This window comes from Erythrolamprus reginae, chromosome 5, assembly GCF_031021105.1.
Source record: "Erythrolamprus reginae isolate rEryReg1 chromosome 5, rEryReg1.hap1, whole genome shotgun sequence".
NCBI lineage: Eukaryota > Metazoa > Chordata > Lepidosauria > Squamata > Dipsadidae > Erythrolamprus > Erythrolamprus reginae.
The window spans coordinates 66502553-66524567 of record NC_091954.1 but is presented as its reverse complement, the minus strand read 5'-3'; the positions used below and the strand labels follow the sequence as shown (position 1 = coordinate 66524567).

The window sequence follows — 22015 nt, the reverse complement described above, 5'->3', positions numbered from 1 at the left end:
TCCCCCCCCTCCCCCCCCCCAGCATTCAGTGTGTTCTGACAATCACCTTAGATCTTTGCGTTCATTTGCAACAAAATCAGCTCCAGAACATTCCGCAGGCCATGTTCCTCAATGATTTAATTTTTTAAAAAGTTTCATTTGATACAGAAAATTAAAATACAAATTCTGGGGGCAGGGAGATTTTACAAGAACAAAATAAGCTAAATAAAGACATTAAAATGTGGACAAAAAGACAAAAACAGAAACATACAATATTCCCTCCCGCCCCATTTGAACACTGACAAACATAATGCAACAATAATATAACTATTGCTGCCAATTTCCTTACGGAAAGTGAAAATGTTCTATATTTAAACGGTAAACAATGACAAAGAAAAAGGTAAATGTTGCAGTAAACTACTCTATTAAAATATTGATAAAAAATAGAAACTTTAAAAATGCCATTAAGACAAAGCAAAAAAACATTTGCTGCTTAAGATTTGAAATGTAGAATGCATTTGACTTATAGTTTTAACACATCTGATGAGATGAGATATGCCAGACTCTTTGGTGCTGTGTTTTTTGTACCTATACAAAGCACTTGACAGCTACATGTAGACTTGGAGAACTAGAAAGGGGTACGAAATGTCTTTTCGGATTACTGTAATTCCTTTGCTGTTACATTAAAAATACATACTACCGTGTTTCCCCGATAGTAAGACCCCCCCCGATTGTAAGACATATGGGGGGTTTCAGGGGGGTCGGCTTATATAAGCCATACCCCGAAAGTAAGACATATGTCTTACTTTCGGGGAAACACGGTATAAACGGTATTGCGGGGGGGGGCCATGACATTGCTTCCAAGCTCCCCGCGCGCCCCTCGCCTTCGCTCGCCGCGGCCTCTTCCACCGCCTCTTCCCCTGCCGAAGCTCAGCTGCAAGCGGCCAGCGAGGCCGCTTGCAGCTTCACTCGCCTTCCAAGCTCCCCGCGCGCCTTCGCATTCTCCCCGCGCGCCTTCGCCTTCCAAGCTCCCCGCGCGCATTGCTTCCAAGCTCCCCGCGCGCCTTCGCATTCTCCCCGCGCGCCTTCGCCTTCCAAGCTCCCCGCGCGCATTGCTTCCAAGCTCCCCGCGCGCCTTCGCTCGCCACCGCCTCTTCCCCTGCCGAAGCTCAGCTGCAAGCGGCCAGCGAGGCCGATCGGATCCGAGGCGAGCGGCCGGAGCTGCGCCCTCCTTCGCCCGCCTCCTTTCCGCTCGCCTCGGAGCCGAGCGGCCTCGCTGGCCGCTTGCAGCTGAGCCTCGGCAGGGGAAGAGGCGGTGGCGCCGCGGCGAGCGAAGGCGAGGGGTGCGCAGGGAGCTGCGCCCTCCTTTCCGGCAGCTCCCTGCGCGCCCCTCGCCTTCGCTCGCCGCGGCGCCACCGCCTCTTCCCCTGCCGAGGCTCAACTGCAAGCGGCCAGCGAGGCCGCTCGGCTCCGAGGCGAGCGGAAAGGAGGCGGGTGAAGGAGGGCGCAGCTCCGGCCGCTCGCCTCGGATCCAATCGGCCTCGCTGGCCGCTTGCAGCTGAGCTTCGGCAGGGGAAGAGGCGGGTGGCGAGCGAAGGCGAGCGAAGGCGCGCGGGGAGCTTGGAAGCAATGCGCGCGGGGAGCTTGGAAGGCGAAGGCGCGCGGAGAGAATGCGAAGGCGCGCGGGGAGCTTGGAAGCAATGCACGCGGGGAGCTTGGAAGGCGAAGGCGCGCGGGGAGATGTAAGACATACCCCCAAAGTAAGACACAGTGGGGCTTTTGGGGGTAAAAAGATAGTAAGACACTGCCTTACTATCGGGGAAACACGGTAGTCATTGCTGTTCTGCCTTGATTAATAAAATCGGGTAGAATTCTTTTATAGGTAGTCCTTGACTTACAACTACAATTGAGCCCCAAAATTTTATTGCTAGGCAAAACAGTTATTAAATGACTTTTGCCCCATTATACAAAGTAAATCATTGTAATTAGGTTACTGACATGGTTGTTAACTGAATGTGGCTTTCTTGTTGACTTTGCTTCTCAGGAGATCACAAAAGGTGATCACATGACCTGGGGACATTGTAGAAACATAGAAGACTCATGGCAGAAAAAGACCTCATAGTCCATCTATTATTTGTATTTGTATTTATTAGATTTGTATGCCGCCCCTCTCCGAAGACTTGGGGTGGCTAACAACAATATAAAAAGACAATGTAAATCTAGTCTGCCCTTATACTATTTTCTGTATTTTATCGTAGGATGGATATATGTTTATCCCAGGCATGTTTAAATTCAGTTACAGTGATTTACCAACCATGTTTTCTGGAAGTTTGTTCCAAGGATCTACTATTCTTTCAGTAAAATAATATTTTCTCATGTTGCTTTTGATCTTTCCCCCAACTAACTTCAGATTGTGTCCCCTTGTTCTTGGGTTCGCTTTCCTATTAAAAACACTTCCCTCCTGAACCTTATTTAACCCTTTGACATATTTAAATGTTTCGACCATGTCCCCCCTTTTCCTTCTGTCCTCCAGACTATACAGATTGAGTTCATTAAGTCTTTCCTGATACGTTTTATGCTTAAGACCTTCCACCATTCTTGTAGCCCATCTTTGGACCCGTTCAATTTTGTCAATATCTTTTTGTAGGTGAGGTCTCCAGAACTGAACACAGTGTTCCAAATGTGGTCTCACCAGCACTCTATATAGCGGGATTATAATCTCCCTCTTCATCATCTTAACCATCATAAATACGTGCAGTTGCCAAGCATCCAAATTTTGATCACATGACAGGGGACACGGCAACAATTATCAGTGTGAAAAATGGTCATAAGTCACATTTTGCATGCCATGTTCTAACTTCAAACAGTTACTAGAACATGTTGTAAATCAAAGATTATCTGTATTTTAAAGTGTTTGTCCAACCTAGTGCAAATTCTTGTCTTGACTGAGGCATGTTTTTAAAAAGTTACAAATTTTCTGTTCATATATTTTTTGTCTGAACTGATGCAAGTTCAGAGAGTAATAAGAAGCATAATCAAACAACAAAGAGACAATTTTGTTTGAGAGTTATTCTACAAAATTACAGCATAATCAATTATTTGTGTACTGATTTTAAAACACTCCAATCCTTTTTTTAAAAATAGAGGTATATAATTTTATCTAGATCTTGTAACCCATGCTGACTAACGAGAACATACTGCTGAATGAGACCATTTTAATGTTTTACTTGGTCAGTTGTCCGATGGAAGAACAAGTGCTAAAAATGAAGTGGACAGCAGCATCTCCATCACAAATACCTATGAAGGATGTAGGCTGACTTTCTGAATAGAGGCATCCAACTAACAGTGTAGACATCATTTCTCTAAGTATATCAGTAATTATACAGTATATTTGATTTCTTGTAAACTTACATTTTTCCAAGCATCATGTCTTCTCCAGTGACAATTGCTTTATGTTGTATGTAGACACAAGAACAGTTTTTTTCCGAACGCCATCACTCTACTAAACAAATAATTCCCTCAACACTGTCAGACTTTCTACTAAATCTGCACTTCTATTCTACTAGTTTTTCTCATAATTCCTTTCACCCATTTCCTCCCATGTTGACTGTATGACTGTAACTTGTTGTTTATATCCTAAGATTTTTATTAATATTGCTTCTTCATTGCTTATTTGACCCCTATGACAATCATTAAGTGCTGTACCATATGATTCTTGACAAATGTATCTTTTTCTTTGATGTACGCTGAGAGCATATGCACCAAGACAAATTCCTTGTGTGTCCAATCACACTTGACCAATAAAAATTCTATTCTATTCTATTCTATTCTATGTATAGGCTAATTAAGCCTTAGATTCATTATTGGTCCTTCCAGTGAGCAGTCTAGTTTTGGGTAAATCATGGCTTTGACAATATGGTGCATACTTTTGTTGTCAGTCTGATGTCCCTGTACTTTGATATTTTGTCTAGATATGTAACAGTCTTTCCCCCAGCCAGTAGATATCTACATTAATCATCCATATTAATTTTTGTTCTTAGGAAGATAAAATCTGTTACTGCTTCAAGTTCATCTCTGTCTATTTATGTTAGATTAGGATTGCCTGTTGATATATTCTTAGGGTTTCTTTTCTTTATTATTATTTTTTAAATAGAGCAGCAGACTGATTTTAGCACTTGCAACTTTTATCTTCAACAAGGGATTACTTGTTTTCTGTGCCAGCCTGGCTGCCTGCCAAACAGTAAATAAGGAGGCAATAAATTTCTACAAGCCAGATGTAAGCAAGCTCAGGCTCTATCAGAATTAGCAGAAGTAAAAGAGTCCTTCAGAAGCCCTTTCACAGCATCTTTGAGGACAGACAATATTCATGGTTCCATAAGTAAGATACAGATTGAGCCTGGGAAACTATCGATCTGGGTATGATAAACCCAAAGGAGAAGCAACAGACAAGGAAGTTGAAATAATGAGCCCAGTATCTTCATTCAATACCTGGGCTCAAATATCTGAACTTCTGTGTCTGAGGGGCCTGTCAGAATCAGAGGGGAGCCATTGGCTGCAATGCTTGTGGTATTTCTGGCTCCATTTCTTCCTCCTGTTCTTCATCAGTATGTATGATTGGTTTCTTAAATTGGGGTTCTTTTTTAAATTAACTTAAATACAGTGGTACCTCATCTTACGAACGCCTCTTCTAACGAACTTTTCAAGATACGAACCCGGTGTTTAAGATTTTTTTGCCTCTTCTTCCGAACTATTTTCACCTTACGAACCCAAGCAGCTGCTGCTGGGATGAAGGGGTTTCATTTTTTCCCCTTTTTTGAAGAAAGAAAAGGGAGGGGCTGCTTGGAGTAGGAAACATTTTGCAGAGAACAAGGTGCTTGCAAAGGAACTGAAAGGGTGTCTTTTGAAGAAAGAAAAGGGAGGGGCGCCCCCCTTGCCTTTCTTCCTTCCCACTCAGCCTTTAGCCTAGCCTTGCTTCTTCCACCCGCCCCCTTTAGCTGCTCCTCCCTGCCTTGTGTTCGCCTCCCTTCTAAAGTTTGGGATTTTCCTGAAGGATTTGCACTCATTATTTGCTTTTACATTGATTCCTATGGGAAACATTGTTTCATCTTACGAACTTTTCACCTTACGAACCTCCTCCTGGAACCAATTAAGTTCGTATGATGAGGTACCGCTGTATTAGATTTGTTTACATTGTATTATTATTGCTGTTAGCCGCCCTGAGTCTGCGGAGAGGGGCGGCATACAAATCTGATTAATAAATAAATAAAATAAAATCTGAAGATATCCCTTAGCCGGGTCATAGCTCTTTTAAGTCTTTTTCATCTTCAGTCATCCAAATCATTAACATATTTGAGGTGTTCAATGTTTCTCTCAGCAAATATAAGTCCAATTTGCATTTTTTCCAATCTAGCACTTCTCGTGAAATATTTTTTGTATAAATTAAATAAATAAGATATTATACAATCTTGGCACACTCTTTGTTCAATTCTTAACTATTTAATTGTTCCAAATTCCATTCTAATGGTTGCTTCCTATCATCATAAGCATTTTCAATATGTCTAAGTGACCTAATAAATTACCTAATATACCCATGATTTTAATTTATTGTGAATTAAGTGGAAACATATAAAACAAAAGAAATATTCTTTGCTTTCACCATCAGCCACTGGAAATCAGCAATGAGATTTTGGAAACAATTTCTTCTTCTGAATCTTGTTTGTATATTTGTTAATTTTCATTCCAGGTGTTGATAAACATAAGCATTATCTTATAGTATGTGAGATGGGTGCAGTGTTTGGCTGTTTGGGCATTCCATACCATTGTCTTTTTTGGTATTGAAATATAAAATGATAGTTTTCTTTGCTTTGGCTGTTTTATTGTGCATAGCTGCTAAGAAATATTAAACAGTACTTCAATAGCATCATTTTTAAAATTTTTAAATAACAGTGCTGATAGGGCTCACTTTACTTCGCTTTCCACAATGAATGTCTCCTTCTAATTCAACAATCAAATATTTTTCAATTTTTTAAAATGTGAGCTTGCCAGAATCATGTACTGAGATGAGCAGTTATATACAGGGGTGGGCTGCTGGGAGTTCACAGGGTTTCGAGAGAACGTCTAGCTAAGATTTTGTACAGTTCAGAGAATCCCCAAATACCACTGCTTGCCCCTCCCAGGAGTCCTCACGTGGCCTATTTTACATGCAGATAAGTGTGGAAGCTCAGGGACGGCGAAAAACAGGCCTACCAGAAGTTCAAGAAGACCAGAAACGGGCCCGTTTCTGGCCTCCAGAGCCTGGTGAGGCCATTTTTGCCCTCCCACAGGCTCGAGGAAAGCCTCCGGAGCCCTGCTAGGGAAAAATCGTCCTCCTACCATGGTGCAGGCGGCTGACTAGGCCACGCCCACCATGACCATGCCCACCCAGCAACCGGGCAGAGAACCCCTTGCTAAAAATTTTGAAGCACATTCCTGGTATAAATTGATTAATCAAACAAATATTTGATGCAATTCTTCCCTATATGTCTAGTATCTATTCTTTATATCTTCTTTCTTCATTAGACCTTTGACATCTTTGTCTTTTGATTTCTATAATTCTCTTACAGAATGCTTTTTTTCCCCTTCTTATTCAATTGTTATTTTTTGCATTGCTTATTTGGATATATAACTTTTTGTCAGTTGGTACTCTACTCTGGAATTTATTGCTTAGCTAGAGAAATCTTCTGGGTATCTATTGCTTTTTTATTTCTACTTTTCTCCTGCTATTTTTAATATATTAGCAGACAGCCATTCCATTTTTTTGTTTTTTTTGTTTTGGCATATTTATTTTTGCTTCAGCTGTAAATATAATCTTCAGATACCCTATTTATCAAATCTACACTGCTCAAACAAATAAAGGGAACACTTAAACAACATAATATAACTCCAAGTAAATGCAACTTCTGTGAAATCAAACTGTCCAATTAGGAAGCAACACTGATTGACAATCAATTTCACCTGTTGTTGTGCACATTCAACTTTGTACAGAACAAAGTATTCAATGAGAATAATTCATTCATTCAGATCTAGGATGTGTTCTTTGAGTGTTCCCTTTATTGTTTTGAGCAGTATATTTCATTAGAACCTTTTTTTACCCTTACTGCATACTCATATGAAATAGCAGCCTGCTTTCTTCTGTTTTCTTTGTTAATTCAGTCACACGGTTGTTAAGTGAATCTGGCTTCCCATCTGGCTTCATCTTGGCTTGTCGGAAGATTATACATACGGAAGGGGATCGCGTGACCCAGGGGACACGGCCACTGTCATAAACATGAGTCCATTGTCATGTGTCGGAATTTTGCTAATGTGACTGTCCTGATACTGCAATGGTCATATGTATGAAAATTGGTCCTAAGTCACTGTTTTCGGTGCTGTTGTAACTTTAAACGGTCGCTAAACAATTATTTGTAAATGAAGAATTTATATATGGTTTTTTTGTTTTGTTTTGGAGGCTGCTTGTAAGACTGATCTGGTATGGTCCTCATTTAATGGAGGGGTTTTTTTTGAGGGGGGGGAGGGCTGTCCTGGTACTTTAAAAGTAATAATGGGATTCTGCTGCACAAATCCCAGCGACCAGTTAGGTCCCACAGATTTGGCCTTCTCTGGGTCCCGTCGACTAAACAATGTCATCTGGCACTGGACCCAGGGGAAGAGCCTTCTCTTTGGCGGCCCCAGCCCTCTGGAACCAGCTCCCCCCAGAGATCACAATTGTCCCCACCCTCCTCGCCTTTCGCAAGCTCCTTAAAACCCATCTCTGTCGTCAGGCATGGGGGAATTGAGATATTCCTTTCCCCCCAGACCTATACAATTTATGCATAGTATGTTTGTTTGGCTTTTAGTAAGGGTTTTTAGTTATTTTAAATATTAGATTTGTCATATGCTGTTTTATTATTGTTGTTAGCCGCCCCAAGTCTACGGAGAGGGGCGGCATACAAATCTAATTAATAAGTGAGTGAGTGAGTGAGTGAGTGAGTGAGTGAGTGAGTAAGTAAGTAAGTAAGTAAGTAAGTAAGTGTGTCCTCGACTTACAATGGTTCATTTGGTGACCGTTCAAAGATACGGTCAAATTGGTTTCTTTATTGTGTTAATTTTCTTCAGTTGTAATTTTGCAAGGAGGAATTTGAACTGAGGTACACTTAGTACCAAGGCTGGGGTTTTTTGCTGACTGATTAAAAGTTTTTGTTTGCAGTGGGTAAGGAGAAGGGATCTCCCAGTTTAAATCCTGGTCTTAAATATGTTCTATGGTTGAAACTGTGGCTAACAGTCTTTCTACAGTACATCACGTCTGAGTGATCGAGTCGCAACTAAGCAAACCATTTGAGTTTACTGATTTGAGGAATATTAATGTTCATCTTGATAGTTCTGTACTGACATCAAGTTTGTCTTGATTCATGATTTTGACATTCCATATTCCAATATTTGCATTATCAAACTTTCCGTTTGCCATTTGCTGTTGTCCAGTTCCAACTTAGAAGATTCTATTTCAGTATTGCATAATGTTTGCATTACCCTATTTTGCCGCACGAATCCCAGCGACCGGTTAGGTCCCACAGAGTTGGCCTTCTCTGGGTCCCGTCGACTAAACAATGTCATCTGGCGGGACCCAGGGGAAGAGCCTTCTCTGTGGTGGCTCTGACCCTCTGGAACCAGCTCCCCCCAGAGATTAGGATTGCCCCCACCCTCCTTGCTTTTCGGAAACTCCTTAAAACCCACCTCTGCCATCAGGCATGGGGGAATTGAAACATCTCCCCCTTGCCCATGTAGTTTCTGTGTATGATTCGACTGTGTGCTTGTTTTTTTATATATTGGGGTTCTTTTGGATTTTTTAACTTAAAACTGTAATTTAGATTGCTAAATATTAGATTTGTTACTATGTATTGTTTACCATTGTTGTGAGCCGCCCTGAGTCTACGGAAAGGGGCGGCATATAAATCTAATCTAATCTAATCTAATCTCTGTTTGGTTTTTTAGCAGAATAGTGAAGGTGGATGCCATTTTCTTTACCAGTAGGTTTTATTTTGTATGACCAGTAGTTTTATTTTGTATGACCAGTAGTTTTATTTTGTATGACCAGTAGGTTTTATTTTGTACAATCTGCCCTCATGGGTAACCTTTTTAGAGTGTTCACTCTCTTATCGCATACATTATAGGGTGTGTCAGCTGTTTATCATTACAATAATGCTCCATGAAGAGGAATTGGGAATTGTCAATTTAAAAAAAATTAATTGCAATCAACAATTTATATTTGACAAGCATTCTATCTATCCCACTTGCCTGGTTTTATTTAAATTTTATGCATTCAGTTATAACAAATTGCATGTAGCAATATATTTCTGAAAGTAGATATAGATTACAAAAATGTACAAATTAAAAGAAAAAAACATTTCCACTCCACATCATTAATTTTTAGGTCAGTGAGTTTATTTTAGTGGATAGAAAAGAAGCCGAATTATCTCTTATGATCATTGTGCCATGATCATCATGAAATTTTTATATAGGTACTGCCCTCATTCCGGCTACAGGGAGCTACATGTAATGAATTTACGTGTACTGAGGTTATGTCCCTCTGTTGTTACAACTGTTGTTGTTTTGCTCTTCCTACATTCATGGGTCCTTTCTCCAGATTTTGGGGGCATTTAAGGATGTCACATTTAATAATGTCACATATATTTCTTTGTTGTTTTTTTCTGGATAAGGAGAAGGGATCTCCTGGTCTTAAATATGTTCTATGATGGAAACTGCGACTAACAGTCTTTCTGCAGTACATCACGTCTGAGTGATCGAGTTGCAGCTAAGCCACTACTGTGTATATTGAGTTTAGTGCAATTGGGATCATTATGGTACTTTGCTTTTTTTAAATGTATATCCTCTCTTTCCATACAATATAAAGCTAAACAATATATTTCAATCATGCAATAATATACATAGTGAAAACAGAGAATAAAGTAGTAATTAATTTAAAAAGCTATCAATATACAGGTGCTTTTAAAAAAGATAATGAATAGTAATTGAACTAAAAGTCCTTGAAGCCTAATGATTCTATGCTAGATATTTTCTTTTTCTTTGTAGAATTGTAGACTTCAATAAAATTGCTATTTTAAAAATGAATAGTTTGTATAACCACTGCTCCTCTTCTCCAATCTTGTTTTCTTCCTTTTGTAAAATTTATTTTAATGCCTTATATATAAGTGAATAGCAAGTACTGCAAATAGACAAGAAATACACAAAAATGTCTTTTGTTTTTGCTTGGAGAAAAAAAATGGGATTTGAATAGAAATTGCAATAGAACGAAATGGGAATATACTGAGGAAACCAAACAAGAAGGAATATTTTGGCCAGAATTCTAATAAAGGTTGCTAAAAGATGCCAAGTATTTTGTTTTTATTTAACAACCAATTACCTTGATACCTACTTTGTCCTTGCTGCTCCTGGGAATGAATTCTAATAAGTATTCTGGCTACATCAGCAAAATCTCAAGAAGTGGTTTACAGTCCCTGGTACAATTTTTACCCTTTTCCATTTTAACGATAACATATACTGTGATAGTTTCTCAATTAGAGTTTCCTTTATATTAAAATATAATCACAGTTAATGTGAATAAGTCTTTCAGATATAGTGATCCCATAAGCAGCTAATGTTATGCACAAAGGACATTTTTGTGAACAATAGATTGACATGGTAAATTTGGGGTTTCTTGATCTGATTCAAATACAGGTATGCATTTTTTCCCTTTATTTAATACTTATATTTTGGTGTTCATCAGAGACAGCTTTAAAATTGCAGCTACTGCTAGAAACCTGGCTCCTGGGCAAAATTTGGCTCCTGAACAAAACAGAAGCAGAAGTATCGTTTTCCAAATCATCATTAAAAAAAAGATCTAAGTGAAGTCATGAAATATAGAGTGGATCACAAGTGCAATGGTGGTAGACTTTAGGAGAAACCCTTCCACCCTTCCACCTCTCACAATATTAGACAACACAGTATCAACACTAGAGACCTTCAAATTTCTAGGTTCTATCATATCTCAAGACCTGAAATGGTCACCTAACATCAAAAACATCATCAAAAAAGCACAAAAAAGAATGTTCTTTCTGCGCCAGCTCAGGAAGCTCAAACTGCCCAAGGAACTGCTGATCCAGTTCTACAGAGGAATCATTGAGTCTGTCATCTGCACCTCTATAACTGTCTGCTTTGGTTCTGCAGCCCAACAAGACAGACACAGACTTCAGAGGATAATCAGAACTGCAGAAAAAGCAATTGCTGCCAATCTGCCTTCCATTGAGGACCTGTATAGTGCACGAGTCAAAAAGAGGGCGGGGAAAATATTTACTGATCCCTCGAATCCTGAACACAAACTGTTTCAACTCCTACCCTCAAAACATCGCTACAGAGCACTGCACATCAAGACAACTAGACACAAGAACAGTTTTTTCCCCGAACGCCATCACTCTACTAAACAAATAATTCCCTCAACACTGTCAGACTTTTTACTAAATCTGCACTTCTATTTCTAGCAAAGTACTGTGATTTCTCTTCACGCTTTTTATTCTGGGCTTTGGGAAAATTACAGCATTTTAGGAACAGGTCCCCTTCCTTTCCAGAAGAAAGAAAAAAGAATGAAGATAGGAAGAAACGTTGCACCACTCCAAGCCACTTCCCCCCAGGTTAGGTCCATGGAATATCTAAGAGTAGTTCAGAGTGAGGAAATACAATACAGATTTATGTCTTAAGTCTTTCTGTTGGATTAGGCCAGTCAGATAGACAAATTGTGCCTATAAGGCGAGAGCTAGAAAGAGACCATTTTGAGTCGCCATTGAAGCTGTCGAGGCAGAAAGACAACTTTGGCTAATGTACCTGCAAATATCGGAGCTGTTGAAAAATCCTATACTTTTCGCTCAGCTTCCTCCATTGAAAAAAGAGTTAGAAATGGGGGAAAGCAGACTGGAAATAAATGTGACTTCTTTGGAAGTTTTCCCTCTGAAATATGGTCTTGTCTACAACCCTTCTAAAACTGTTTGTCTGCGGTGTCCAGAATCTTGCAATACTGAGCACAGTGGCCAAGGCAATTCAACAACTTTTGAATGGCCACATTTAAAAAGTTAATTATTAACATTAGGTAGCTTTTGCACCTGTATATGAAAACTCTTCAGTGTTGTGACCCTTGAGCTAATGAAATAGTCCCTGTGCGGCACTTGAACTGATGAGTTTGAGACAACAGTGAAATCTTTCCTATTTTTTCAATAGCAAGCGTTTTCACCAGTTTTTAAAAAAGAAAATGGTGACATCTGGGCGGGTGGGTGGAGCCTCGCAAGTTCTCGGAACCGCCAGCGGACGCCACTACCAGAACCCCCCTGTTTTGAGACCCTGGTTTGGAGAAACAAATGAAAAATAACAGCTGCAGAATCCCATAGACACTACCTATAGAGATAGTCCTTGACTTACAACAGTTTGTTGAATGACTGTTCAAAGTTACAACAGTACTGAAAAAAGTGACTTATGACCATTTTTTCACGCTTATGATTGTTGCAGCATCCCCATTGTCACATGATCAAAATCTGGATGCTTGGGAACTGATTCATATTTATGACAGTTGCAGTGTCCCAGAGTCCTGTGATCAGCTTTTGCAACCCTCTGACAAGCAAAGTCAATGGTGAAGCAAAATTTACTTAGAAACCATTACTAACTTAACAGCTGCAATACACTTAGCAAGTGTAGCAAGAAAAGTTGTAAAATGGGGCACAACTCACTTAACAAATGTCTCAATTAACAACCGAAATTTTGGGCTCAATCGGGATTATAAATTGAGAATTATCCGTATGCATTTCTTTGGACTTCTGTTAAGAGTCTGTAATATGCTTGAACGAGTCTATGGAGAGGGGCGGCATACAAATCTAATAAATAAATAAATAAATAAATAAACAAACAAACATTTTCCCCCTTACAGATTCTTTTTCATGGCAAAGATTTCTTTATTTATCACCTATTTATTTGGTCTCCTTCAGTATAATAGTTGAAATTAGCTGGGAGTGCTGTTCAGAACAGACTCCTCCACTTATTGGAGATCTGAATCAAAAGCTTAGGACTTGGAGCCAACTCTCAGCACTGGCGAGACCAAACATTCCCTGCCAGGACAGTTGCTTTTATGGAAAATTGTATATATTACCAGTTTCATAAGAAATTAATTAATTTGTAAGCTGTCCAGAGTTGTCTCTGGACAAGATGGGCAAAATTTTGCCAATCTTGTCCAGAGACAACTCTGGGCAGCTACAAATTAATTAATTAATTAATGATAATTTGCTCTCCTCTTTGCAGATAAATATCAGGGAATAAAATCACAATGGTTATGACAAGGGGAAAAGCAAGATAACTAATTATCTAGAAGAATAATTGCTAGTTCATGCAACTTTCTGTGCATGCTCAAACTGTGGGTGATATTAGAAAAAGCAAAATTGGAATGAAATAATGTTTTTATTTCCAACAATAGCAACTGAAGTGTAATAGTTTGTATTTCGATATACAGTGTTCCCTCGCTTTCCCCAGGGGATGCGTTCCGAGACCGCCCGCGAAAGTTGAATTTCCGTGAAGTAGAGATGCGGAAGTAAATACACTATTTTTGGCTATGAACAGTATCACAAGCCTTCCCTTAACACTTTAAACCCCTGAATTGCAATTTTCCATTCCCTTCGCAGCCATTCAGATTATTACTCACCATGTTTATTTATTAAAATTTATTAAAAAAAATATTTATTAAAGGCAGATTAAAGTTTGGCAATGACATATTATGTCATTGGGTGGGAAAAACCGGGGTATAGGGAAAAACCCCCGCAAAGTATTTTTTTATTAATATTTTTGAAAAAATGTGGTATAGACTTTCCGCGAAGTTTGAACCCACGAAAATCGAGGGAGTTACAATTATTTTCTTGCAATGGGGTACATTAATTTTTTTCTTCAACTAAATCTATAAAAAGATCAAGGAATGAAGGTCTGTACAGTGTATCATGGTGAAAAACAAGGAATAAATTCTTTCTTAGGGCAAGAACTTCTCACAAAAGCAATTCAATTATTGTCTTCATATACTCTTATAATTAGAGACCACAATTCACAGGTATTCAAGAAGTGCAAGTCTTCTTAAATAAGAGAAAATAGGCTACAGGACATGAAGGCTGCTTGTTTGTTGGGACTCTTAGCAGTTGGAATTAAATTTTGTTCAAATGTAATTTAAACTATGTGATTAACAAATCACAGTTGTTGAATTAAAGTGATGCTCATTTAGGTAGAAAATAGCAGTTTTTAATAATACTGATTCAAATGATGATCTTCACCTGAGAAAGCCATTAAAATGCAACTAGAAAACTCTGTGTTCAAATTTAATTCTTACCATCTCTTAGGTTCAAACTTTAAAACCAGATTATCAGAATATTTTAAATTTGACAAGGTGAAAATCTCTTAGGAACATTTTTCTTACAGCATTTACGAGTTTATTATAACATTTAGTTATTTCCTGATGTCCGGTTGGAGCATACATTTCTATTTTACAAAGAATACAACTAAAAACTCTATAAACAATAAATCAGGAGAAATGGTAAAAAGACAATAGGGATAGAAGTGTGAAAAAGTATAGAGAAAAAGAAAAGAAAACCAATATATATAAATAATGTCACTTTTCAAGGATATAAAAAACCCATTCAACTCTTAGTTTAAAACATAATAAAATGTCTATTTTCCAAACCCACAAAGGGAAGTTAAAAAACATTTTTTGTCTTTTTTAAATTTAAGAATCATATGTCAAATTTTTATTTTTTTCCCATCTCCTGCAAAATATCCTCTGAGGGCTTCTAATTACAGATGATTTATTTTTCACTGACTTTTCTTTCACATGGACCATTAACTTGGCCTTCATTGCCAATTCTGCCACCTTTATAAACTATTCCACTATTGTGGGTATCATAGGTTCTTTCCAAGTTTATTGTTATCATATATAACAATAAATCACCAATGATATGTGATTTTTTTCCACTGTTTTGTTTATAAAAAAAGCTAAATTGTTCATTAATGATTGATTTTTTTAAAAATTACATTACTTATTTCTATCCGATATTGTTTAGCTCTTTCACAAATACACCAGTGGTAATAAAAGATTCCTATTTGAGACTTCCAGCAAATATTTGGGTATACATTTTAACCTTTGTATCTGGGGATAAGTACCATCTATACATCATTTTATGTAAATTGTTTTAAGCTTAAATCATAAGATAAATTTCAGTTCCTTTATCTACATATTTTCCCATTGACCAATTGGTATTTTAGATTGAAATGCTTTTGCTCAGCTTATAATACAACTTTTAAATAATTCATCGTCTGTTTCTGATTTTAACAAAAGTGAATATATTTTAGTGATAAGATTGCCATAATTTGTACACAGTTCTGTTTCAAAGATAGTTTTATCATGTGTGAAATTGTACAGTTTCTTGCCAACTTTAAAATCTCTCTGTGAGTTGCAAATATAGAAACATAGAAACATAGAAGTCTGACGGCAGAAAAAGACCTCATGGTCCATCTAGTCTGCCCTTATACTATTTTCTGTATTTTATCTTAGGATGGATATATGTTTATCCCAGGCATGTTTAAATTCAGTTACTGTGGATTTACCAACCACGTCTGCTGGAAGTTTGTTCCAAGGATCTACAACTCTTTCAGTAAAATAATATTTTCTCCTGTTGCTTTTGATCTTTCCCCCAACTAACTTCAGATTTTGTCCCCTTGTTCTTGTGTCACTTTCCTATTAAAAACACTTCCCTCCTGGACATTATTTAACCCTTTAACATATTTGTTAACATATTTGTTAACATATGAAAACCATTGACAGTTGTAACTTTTAGTGCCAGCTATTCGCTGGATTTCAATTGTAGTATCATCTGCGAAGTATTCCAATACATCTGCACACCTTAACTTTTTTGTCTGACGCTTTTCTATGATATGTTTTGGAGAGGGAAAGCCATAAAGATCTTTTTGGGCATAGTCTCATATTTATTCCAAATTCGCAAAATGGCTCACCCAATAAAGTTGATTTCTAAAATCAACATTAAGCTTATATTACCCATATGCATGCCAGGCCAAGCCAGTTTGTAATGTTAAAGGATAACTCCAGAAGAATTCTGCTTTTGCGTTCCTCTGGCCTTTTAGATCTATTTTCCCTCCTCTCTGACGCTTATTGCTTATTACCCAAAGTCCTCTGTTTGACAAAAGGACCAAGATGTGATTCATGGAAGTTCTGGTGATAGCCTGCTATTTTATTGTTTGGTGGAGAGTGTTATTTATTATACTTAGTCTCTCATGGGTAGTTGCACTTCACTGTAAGTTCCTATTCCTATCACAGTCTCAGCAGATATTCAAGAAAATGGTCAATTGAATTTAGGCATAGTGGTTTTGCTGGGTAATTTTTTCATTGCCAATAAAACTGACAACAGAATTAAATGAGCCTGCTTGCGAAGCGGGCAGCATATTCTCCTGCAGCAAGATTGTTGACAAACTATTCAAAAATAATCTTGGAGTGAATCAACTTTTATTCATTCCTTTGCGTCTGTGCATTGTTTGTGAAACGGAGTGCAGTGTGGGTATTAGGCAGCAAATTCTATTTGGCAATAGCCTGTTGAAGTCCATGGCAAGAGTAGGGATGTCTGGATATGTTTGTACATACATGTATTCCTTTTATCAGTAACTGCTATTTGGCAAAGAGTGGCATAGGTAGGAAACTGGAAGATGCTTAAATGGGCAAACTTCTCTGTTTTCCTGGACATTCATGTTAACAAATAAGGACCTATGGGCCTTAATAATGACAGGAGGACCTGACATTTAGCAGCCCTTTCATAATTAAAATACTCTTGTTCCGAACTTATAAAAATATTTCTTTCTATATGATCCAGCTTCTGCAATAGAAACATAGAAGTCTGACGGCAGAAAAACACCTCATGGTCCATCTAGTCTGCCCTTATACTATTTTCTGTATTTTATCTTACAATGGATATATGTTTATCCCAAGCATGTTTAAATTCAGTTACTGTGGATTTATCTACCACGTCTGCTGGAAGTTTGTTCCAAGGATCTACTACTCTTTCAGTAAAATAATATTTTCTCATGTTGCTTTTGATCTTTCCCCCAACTAATTTCAGATTGTGTTCCCTTGTTCTTGTGTTCACTTTCCTATTAAAAACACTTTCCTCCTGAGGCAGACATTTGCATTCACTTGAGTAGGCTTTAAGGTTTGCCTGACTTAATCTCATTTTCTCTTGTATTTATCTCTTAGGAAAGCAGAGGTAAAATTCTACCATTCTGAGATAAACTGGGGCCATCTGCTATTACTATATGTTGCTCTTCATGGGCTTGATTGATTGATTGCGTATATGTTGTCAATTTGGTGCTCACTCTAAGTGTCCATATAAATAGATTTTCTTCATGATAATCTGTCCTTAACCTGGACCTTCAGCTATTCCATTGCTATACTCATTGACATTTAATAGAATCCATCCATCTTGCTGATTGGGCCTCCTTTGTCCTTCCTCCTCTCTCAGGTTCGGAGCCTTTGCCAGAGGTCTAGGTATTTCCAAGCTATGTTTGAATCAGGGTACTGATAGGTTATTATTTTGCAAAATAATTACTTCTGCCGTTTTAGAGGTAGGGTTAATTATATATTTATGCCTGAGGTTTTTTGACATTTCAAAGCAATGTGCAATTAACATAAACAAAAAAAAGAAAATTGGTTTAAAACTAAGTAAAAGAATAATTTTAAAAGTGTAATTATAAACAATTCTGTCGGCATTGAAAGATTGCAGCATAGATGCCAAGGGACTGTTGCTAAAATGCTCTTTCTCCTGCAGTTGAGCTTTTCTTTCATAATGCCTCTGATAAAAGGTTCATCTGGAGAATACCTTTGTGAAATTATGCACTTGGAGAACATAAATAAGGTAGAATAGCTGTAGGAATATCGCCACATACCTCTGAAAGACAATATAAAAGTACATTTTAGAAAGCTTCCATTTTCTGATCTGTCTTTTCTAAATTTTCTTGTTTCATTATTTTGGAGAGCCAGAGTATTACGGTTATGACTGGGAGAGATAGATATGGGGGAGCCTGGGGGTAGGCCGCTCTCGGGGATCTAGGACTCACTGTCTCAGGGCTCAGTCCTCTCTCCTCTCCTATTTAACATCTACATGAAACGACTGGATTAGATCATCCAACGACACGGGGTGAGGCATCAGCAATTTGCTGATAACACCCAGTTATATATCCCCACCCGCGTCAGTTCAGTGAAGCAGTGTATATGATGTGCCAGTGCCTGGAGGCTGTGACGGTCTGAATGGGAGTTAACAAGCTCAAATCTAACCCTGATAAGACTAAGTGGCTGTGGGTATTGCCTACAAAAGACTATATTGACTGTCCATCCTTGGTTCGGGGAGGGGGGGGGGGAAGAGAAATTTCCCCCTTAGAACAGGTTTACAATTTGGGTGTCGTCCTACACTCACAGCTAAAATTAGATCAACACCTGTCAGCTGTACCTGGGAGACATTTGCACAGGTTCGTCTAGTGCACCAATTGCGACCCTACTTAGATCAGGAATTTCTTCTCACAGTCACTGATGCCCTTGTCATCTCACGGTTAGGTTATTGCAACACGCTCTACATGGGGCTATCCCTGAAGAGTGTTTGGAGACTACGGTTGGTCCAAAATGCAGCTGTGTGAATTGTGGGTGCAATTAGGTACACCCACATTACACCAATCTTCCACGAACTGCACTGGCTCCCGATTTGTCTCCGGATGCAATTCAAGGTGTTGATCATTACCTTTTGTCTCCAGATGCAATTCAAGGTGTTGATTATTACTTTTAAAGCCCTACATGGCTTAAGGCCAGGCTATCTTCGACTTGCATTCTACCACATAGTTCCCAGTGACCAATAAGGGCCCACAGAGTTGATCTTTTCTAGGTCCCATCAGTTAAACAGTGTCGGCTGCCAGGTCTGCAGAGGAGGGCCTTCTCCGGCTCTCTGGAACAAGTTGCCTCCTGAGATCCAGACTACCCCCACTCTATTGGCCTTCTGGAAAGTGTTAAAGACCTGGCTTTTCCAACAGGCCTGGAGCGGTTGATCTTATGGTGGTAACCAGCAAGATCCGGCCATGAATTGTTTGCAGGAGTTTAATTGTTTGTATTGTAAATGTTTTTAAAACTATTTTAATGTTTTTGTACTATTATTGATGGGTTATATTTTTGCTGTGAGCCACCTAGAGTCCCTAGGGAGTTGGGCAGCATAGAAATTGAAGAAATAAAATAAAATAAATAGATAAATTATGTTGGAGGCTTCATAGGATTTAAGGCTTTTAATTTGCTTAACTAAGTTTGAAAGTCTCTAACCTAATATCCAATAGACCTATTGATGAGAGTGGGGATATTTCTAATGCTATGGACCACAAATCAAATTGGAAATGGAAACCATGATGCGTCTTTTACCCAGACCATATATCTAATTGAATTAATTACTTTAATTGATATAAGTCTGCGGAGAGGGGCGGCATACAAATCTAAATAATAAATAATTTTAATCATTTGCTCTCTTTCTTCCAGGAGATATGAGCCTTTGTAATCTTAGAATTGAGTTCCCAAGAGAGAACTGTATAATGTTAAGATTATGTATTTGACATATAATAGTATTCACCATGTTGATGTTTAATTTCCATTGTGTTTTGGGGATGCAGGTTTTGGAAGTAGTCCGCTCCAACTATGATACACTCACCTTAAAATTGCAGGACGGGCTTGACCAATATGAGCGCTACTCAGAACAACACAAAGAAGCCTCTTTCTTTAAAGAGCTGGTGAGTTTTCACTCTTTCATAAAAGGTTCATACAATTGGCTCATGATCCAGTTTACAGTTGCACCAGTAATGCAACAAAAGTGCCTGTGTATTCACACAAAAAAATGTATGAATTATATCAGTGCAAAGGCCTGATCATTATTTCAGTCAGATGATGGGCAAGTATATTTAAACACATGTTTTATCTTTGCTTGTTTTGAGATTCCTTGAATTCTTGGAGAGAGCTGAAAATATTTATTTTATTTTATTTTTATTTGTTTGTTTGTTTGTTTGTTTTGTCCAATACACAATGAGGGTTTTAGTGGGTATATATTTATTTATTTATTTATTTATTTTATTTATTTATTGGATTTGTATGCCGACCCTCTCCGCAGACTCAGGGCGGCTAACAACAATAAAAACCCTATATCAATATACACATAGTAAAATACATGATGAAGGTTATAGAGGAGATACTAATAGTAAAATATATCTAAGAAATAATAAAAAAGAAGGTATAGTAATAGAACATATCAATGAAAGAATAGAAGAAGAGATATAGGAATAGAAGAAAGGAATAGGAGATATAGGAGAGCAATAGGACAGGGGACGGAAGGCACACTAGTGCACTTGTACTCGCCCCTTACTGACCTTTTAGGAATCTGGATAGGTCAACCGTAGATAATCTAAGGGTAAAGTGTTGGGGGTTTGGGGATGACACTATGGAGTCCGGTAATGAGTTCCACACTTACTGAAGTCATATTTTTTACAGTCAAGTTTGGAGCGGTTAATATTAAGTTTAAATCTGTTGTGTGCTCTTGTGTTGTTGTGGTTAAAGCCGAAGTAGTCGCCGACAGACAGGACTTTGCAGCATATGATCTTGTAGGCAATACTTAGATCTTGTTTAAGGCATCTTAGTTCTAAACTTTCTAGGCCCAGGATTGAAAGTCTAGTCTCATAGGGTATTCTATTTCGAGTGGAGAAGTGAAGGGCTCTTCTGGTGAAGTATCTTTGGACATTTTCAAGGGTATTAATGTCTGAGGTGCGATATGGGTTCCAAACAGATGAGCTGTATTCAAGGATGGGTCTGGCAAAAGTTTTGTAAGCTCTGGTAAGTAGTGTGAGATTGCCAGAGCAGAAGCTATGTAGGATTAGGTTTACAACTCTTGAAGCCTTCTTGGCTATATTGTTGCAGTGGGCTTTGGCACTTAAATCTTTTGTTATTAGTACAGTGAACCCTCGATTATCGCGAGGGTTCCGTTCCAGGACCCCACGCGATGATCGATTTTTAGCGAAGTAGCGGTGCGGAGGTGAAAACACCATCTGCGCGTGCGCAGATGGTGTTTTTGCTTCCACTGCCGCCCGCCCTTCGCCCGCCCACCCCGTTGCTCGCGCCTGGGGTGCGCGCGCGCTTGGGGACACCCCAGCTCCGCTTCCCAGCTGGGAGGCAGAGGTGGGGTGTCCCCAGGCGCGCGCGCTTTCCCCAGCAACGCGCGCGCGCGTGGGGACACCCTAGCTTCGCTTCCCAGCTGGGAGGCAGAGGTGGGGTGTCCCCAAGCACGCGCGCTTTCCCCAGCAACGCGCGCGCGGTGGGGACACCCTAGCTCCGCTTCCCAGCTGGGAGGCGGAGGTGGGGTGTCCCCAAGCGCGCGCGCTTTCCCCAGCAACGCGCGCGCGGTGGGGACACCCTAGCTCCGCTTCCCAGCTGGGAGGCGGAGGTGGGGTGTCCCCAAGCGCGCGCGCTTTCCCCAGCAACGCGCGCGCAGTGGGGACACCCTAGCTCCGCTTCCCAGCTGGGAGGCGGAGGTGGGGTGTCCCCAGGCTCGCGCGCGCCGCCCGCCCACGCTATTGCCGGCTCTGCTTCCCAGCTGGGAAGTGGAGCTGGGGTTTCCGCGCGCGTGCCGCCCGCCAGCCCACGCCGTTGCTCGCGCCGCCGCTGGGGTCTTACCGGGGCACGAGGGGGAAGACCCAGGGAAGCCTCTGCCCGGCGGGGAAGCTCCACCATCTACGCATGCGTGGAAGGGCATGAATGCGCAGATGGTGGAGTTTACTTCCGGGTTGAAAACTAGCGATATAGCCCTTTCACGATGCTCGAGGACGCGAAACTTGAGGGTTCACTAACCAAGGTCTTTAACCGAGTGGGGATTATCTGTGATAATTT

The 22015-nt window shown here is 39.6% G+C and overlaps 1 protein-coding gene across 2 annotated transcripts in view; it reads left to right on the top strand.

The window, feature by feature from the left end:
- ARMH3 (armadillo like helical domain containing 3) overlaps positions 1-22015 on the top strand; it is a 176754-nt gene that overhangs the window by 148944 nt on the left and 5795 nt on the right. For both annotated transcript variants that reach the window (XM_070752882.1, XM_070752883.1), the window contains exon 26: positions 19759-19875. In XM_070752882.1, coding sequence (XP_070608983.1) covers positions 19759-19875 — 117 coding nt within the window. The remainder of the gene's footprint in view (positions 1-19758; positions 19876-22015) is intronic.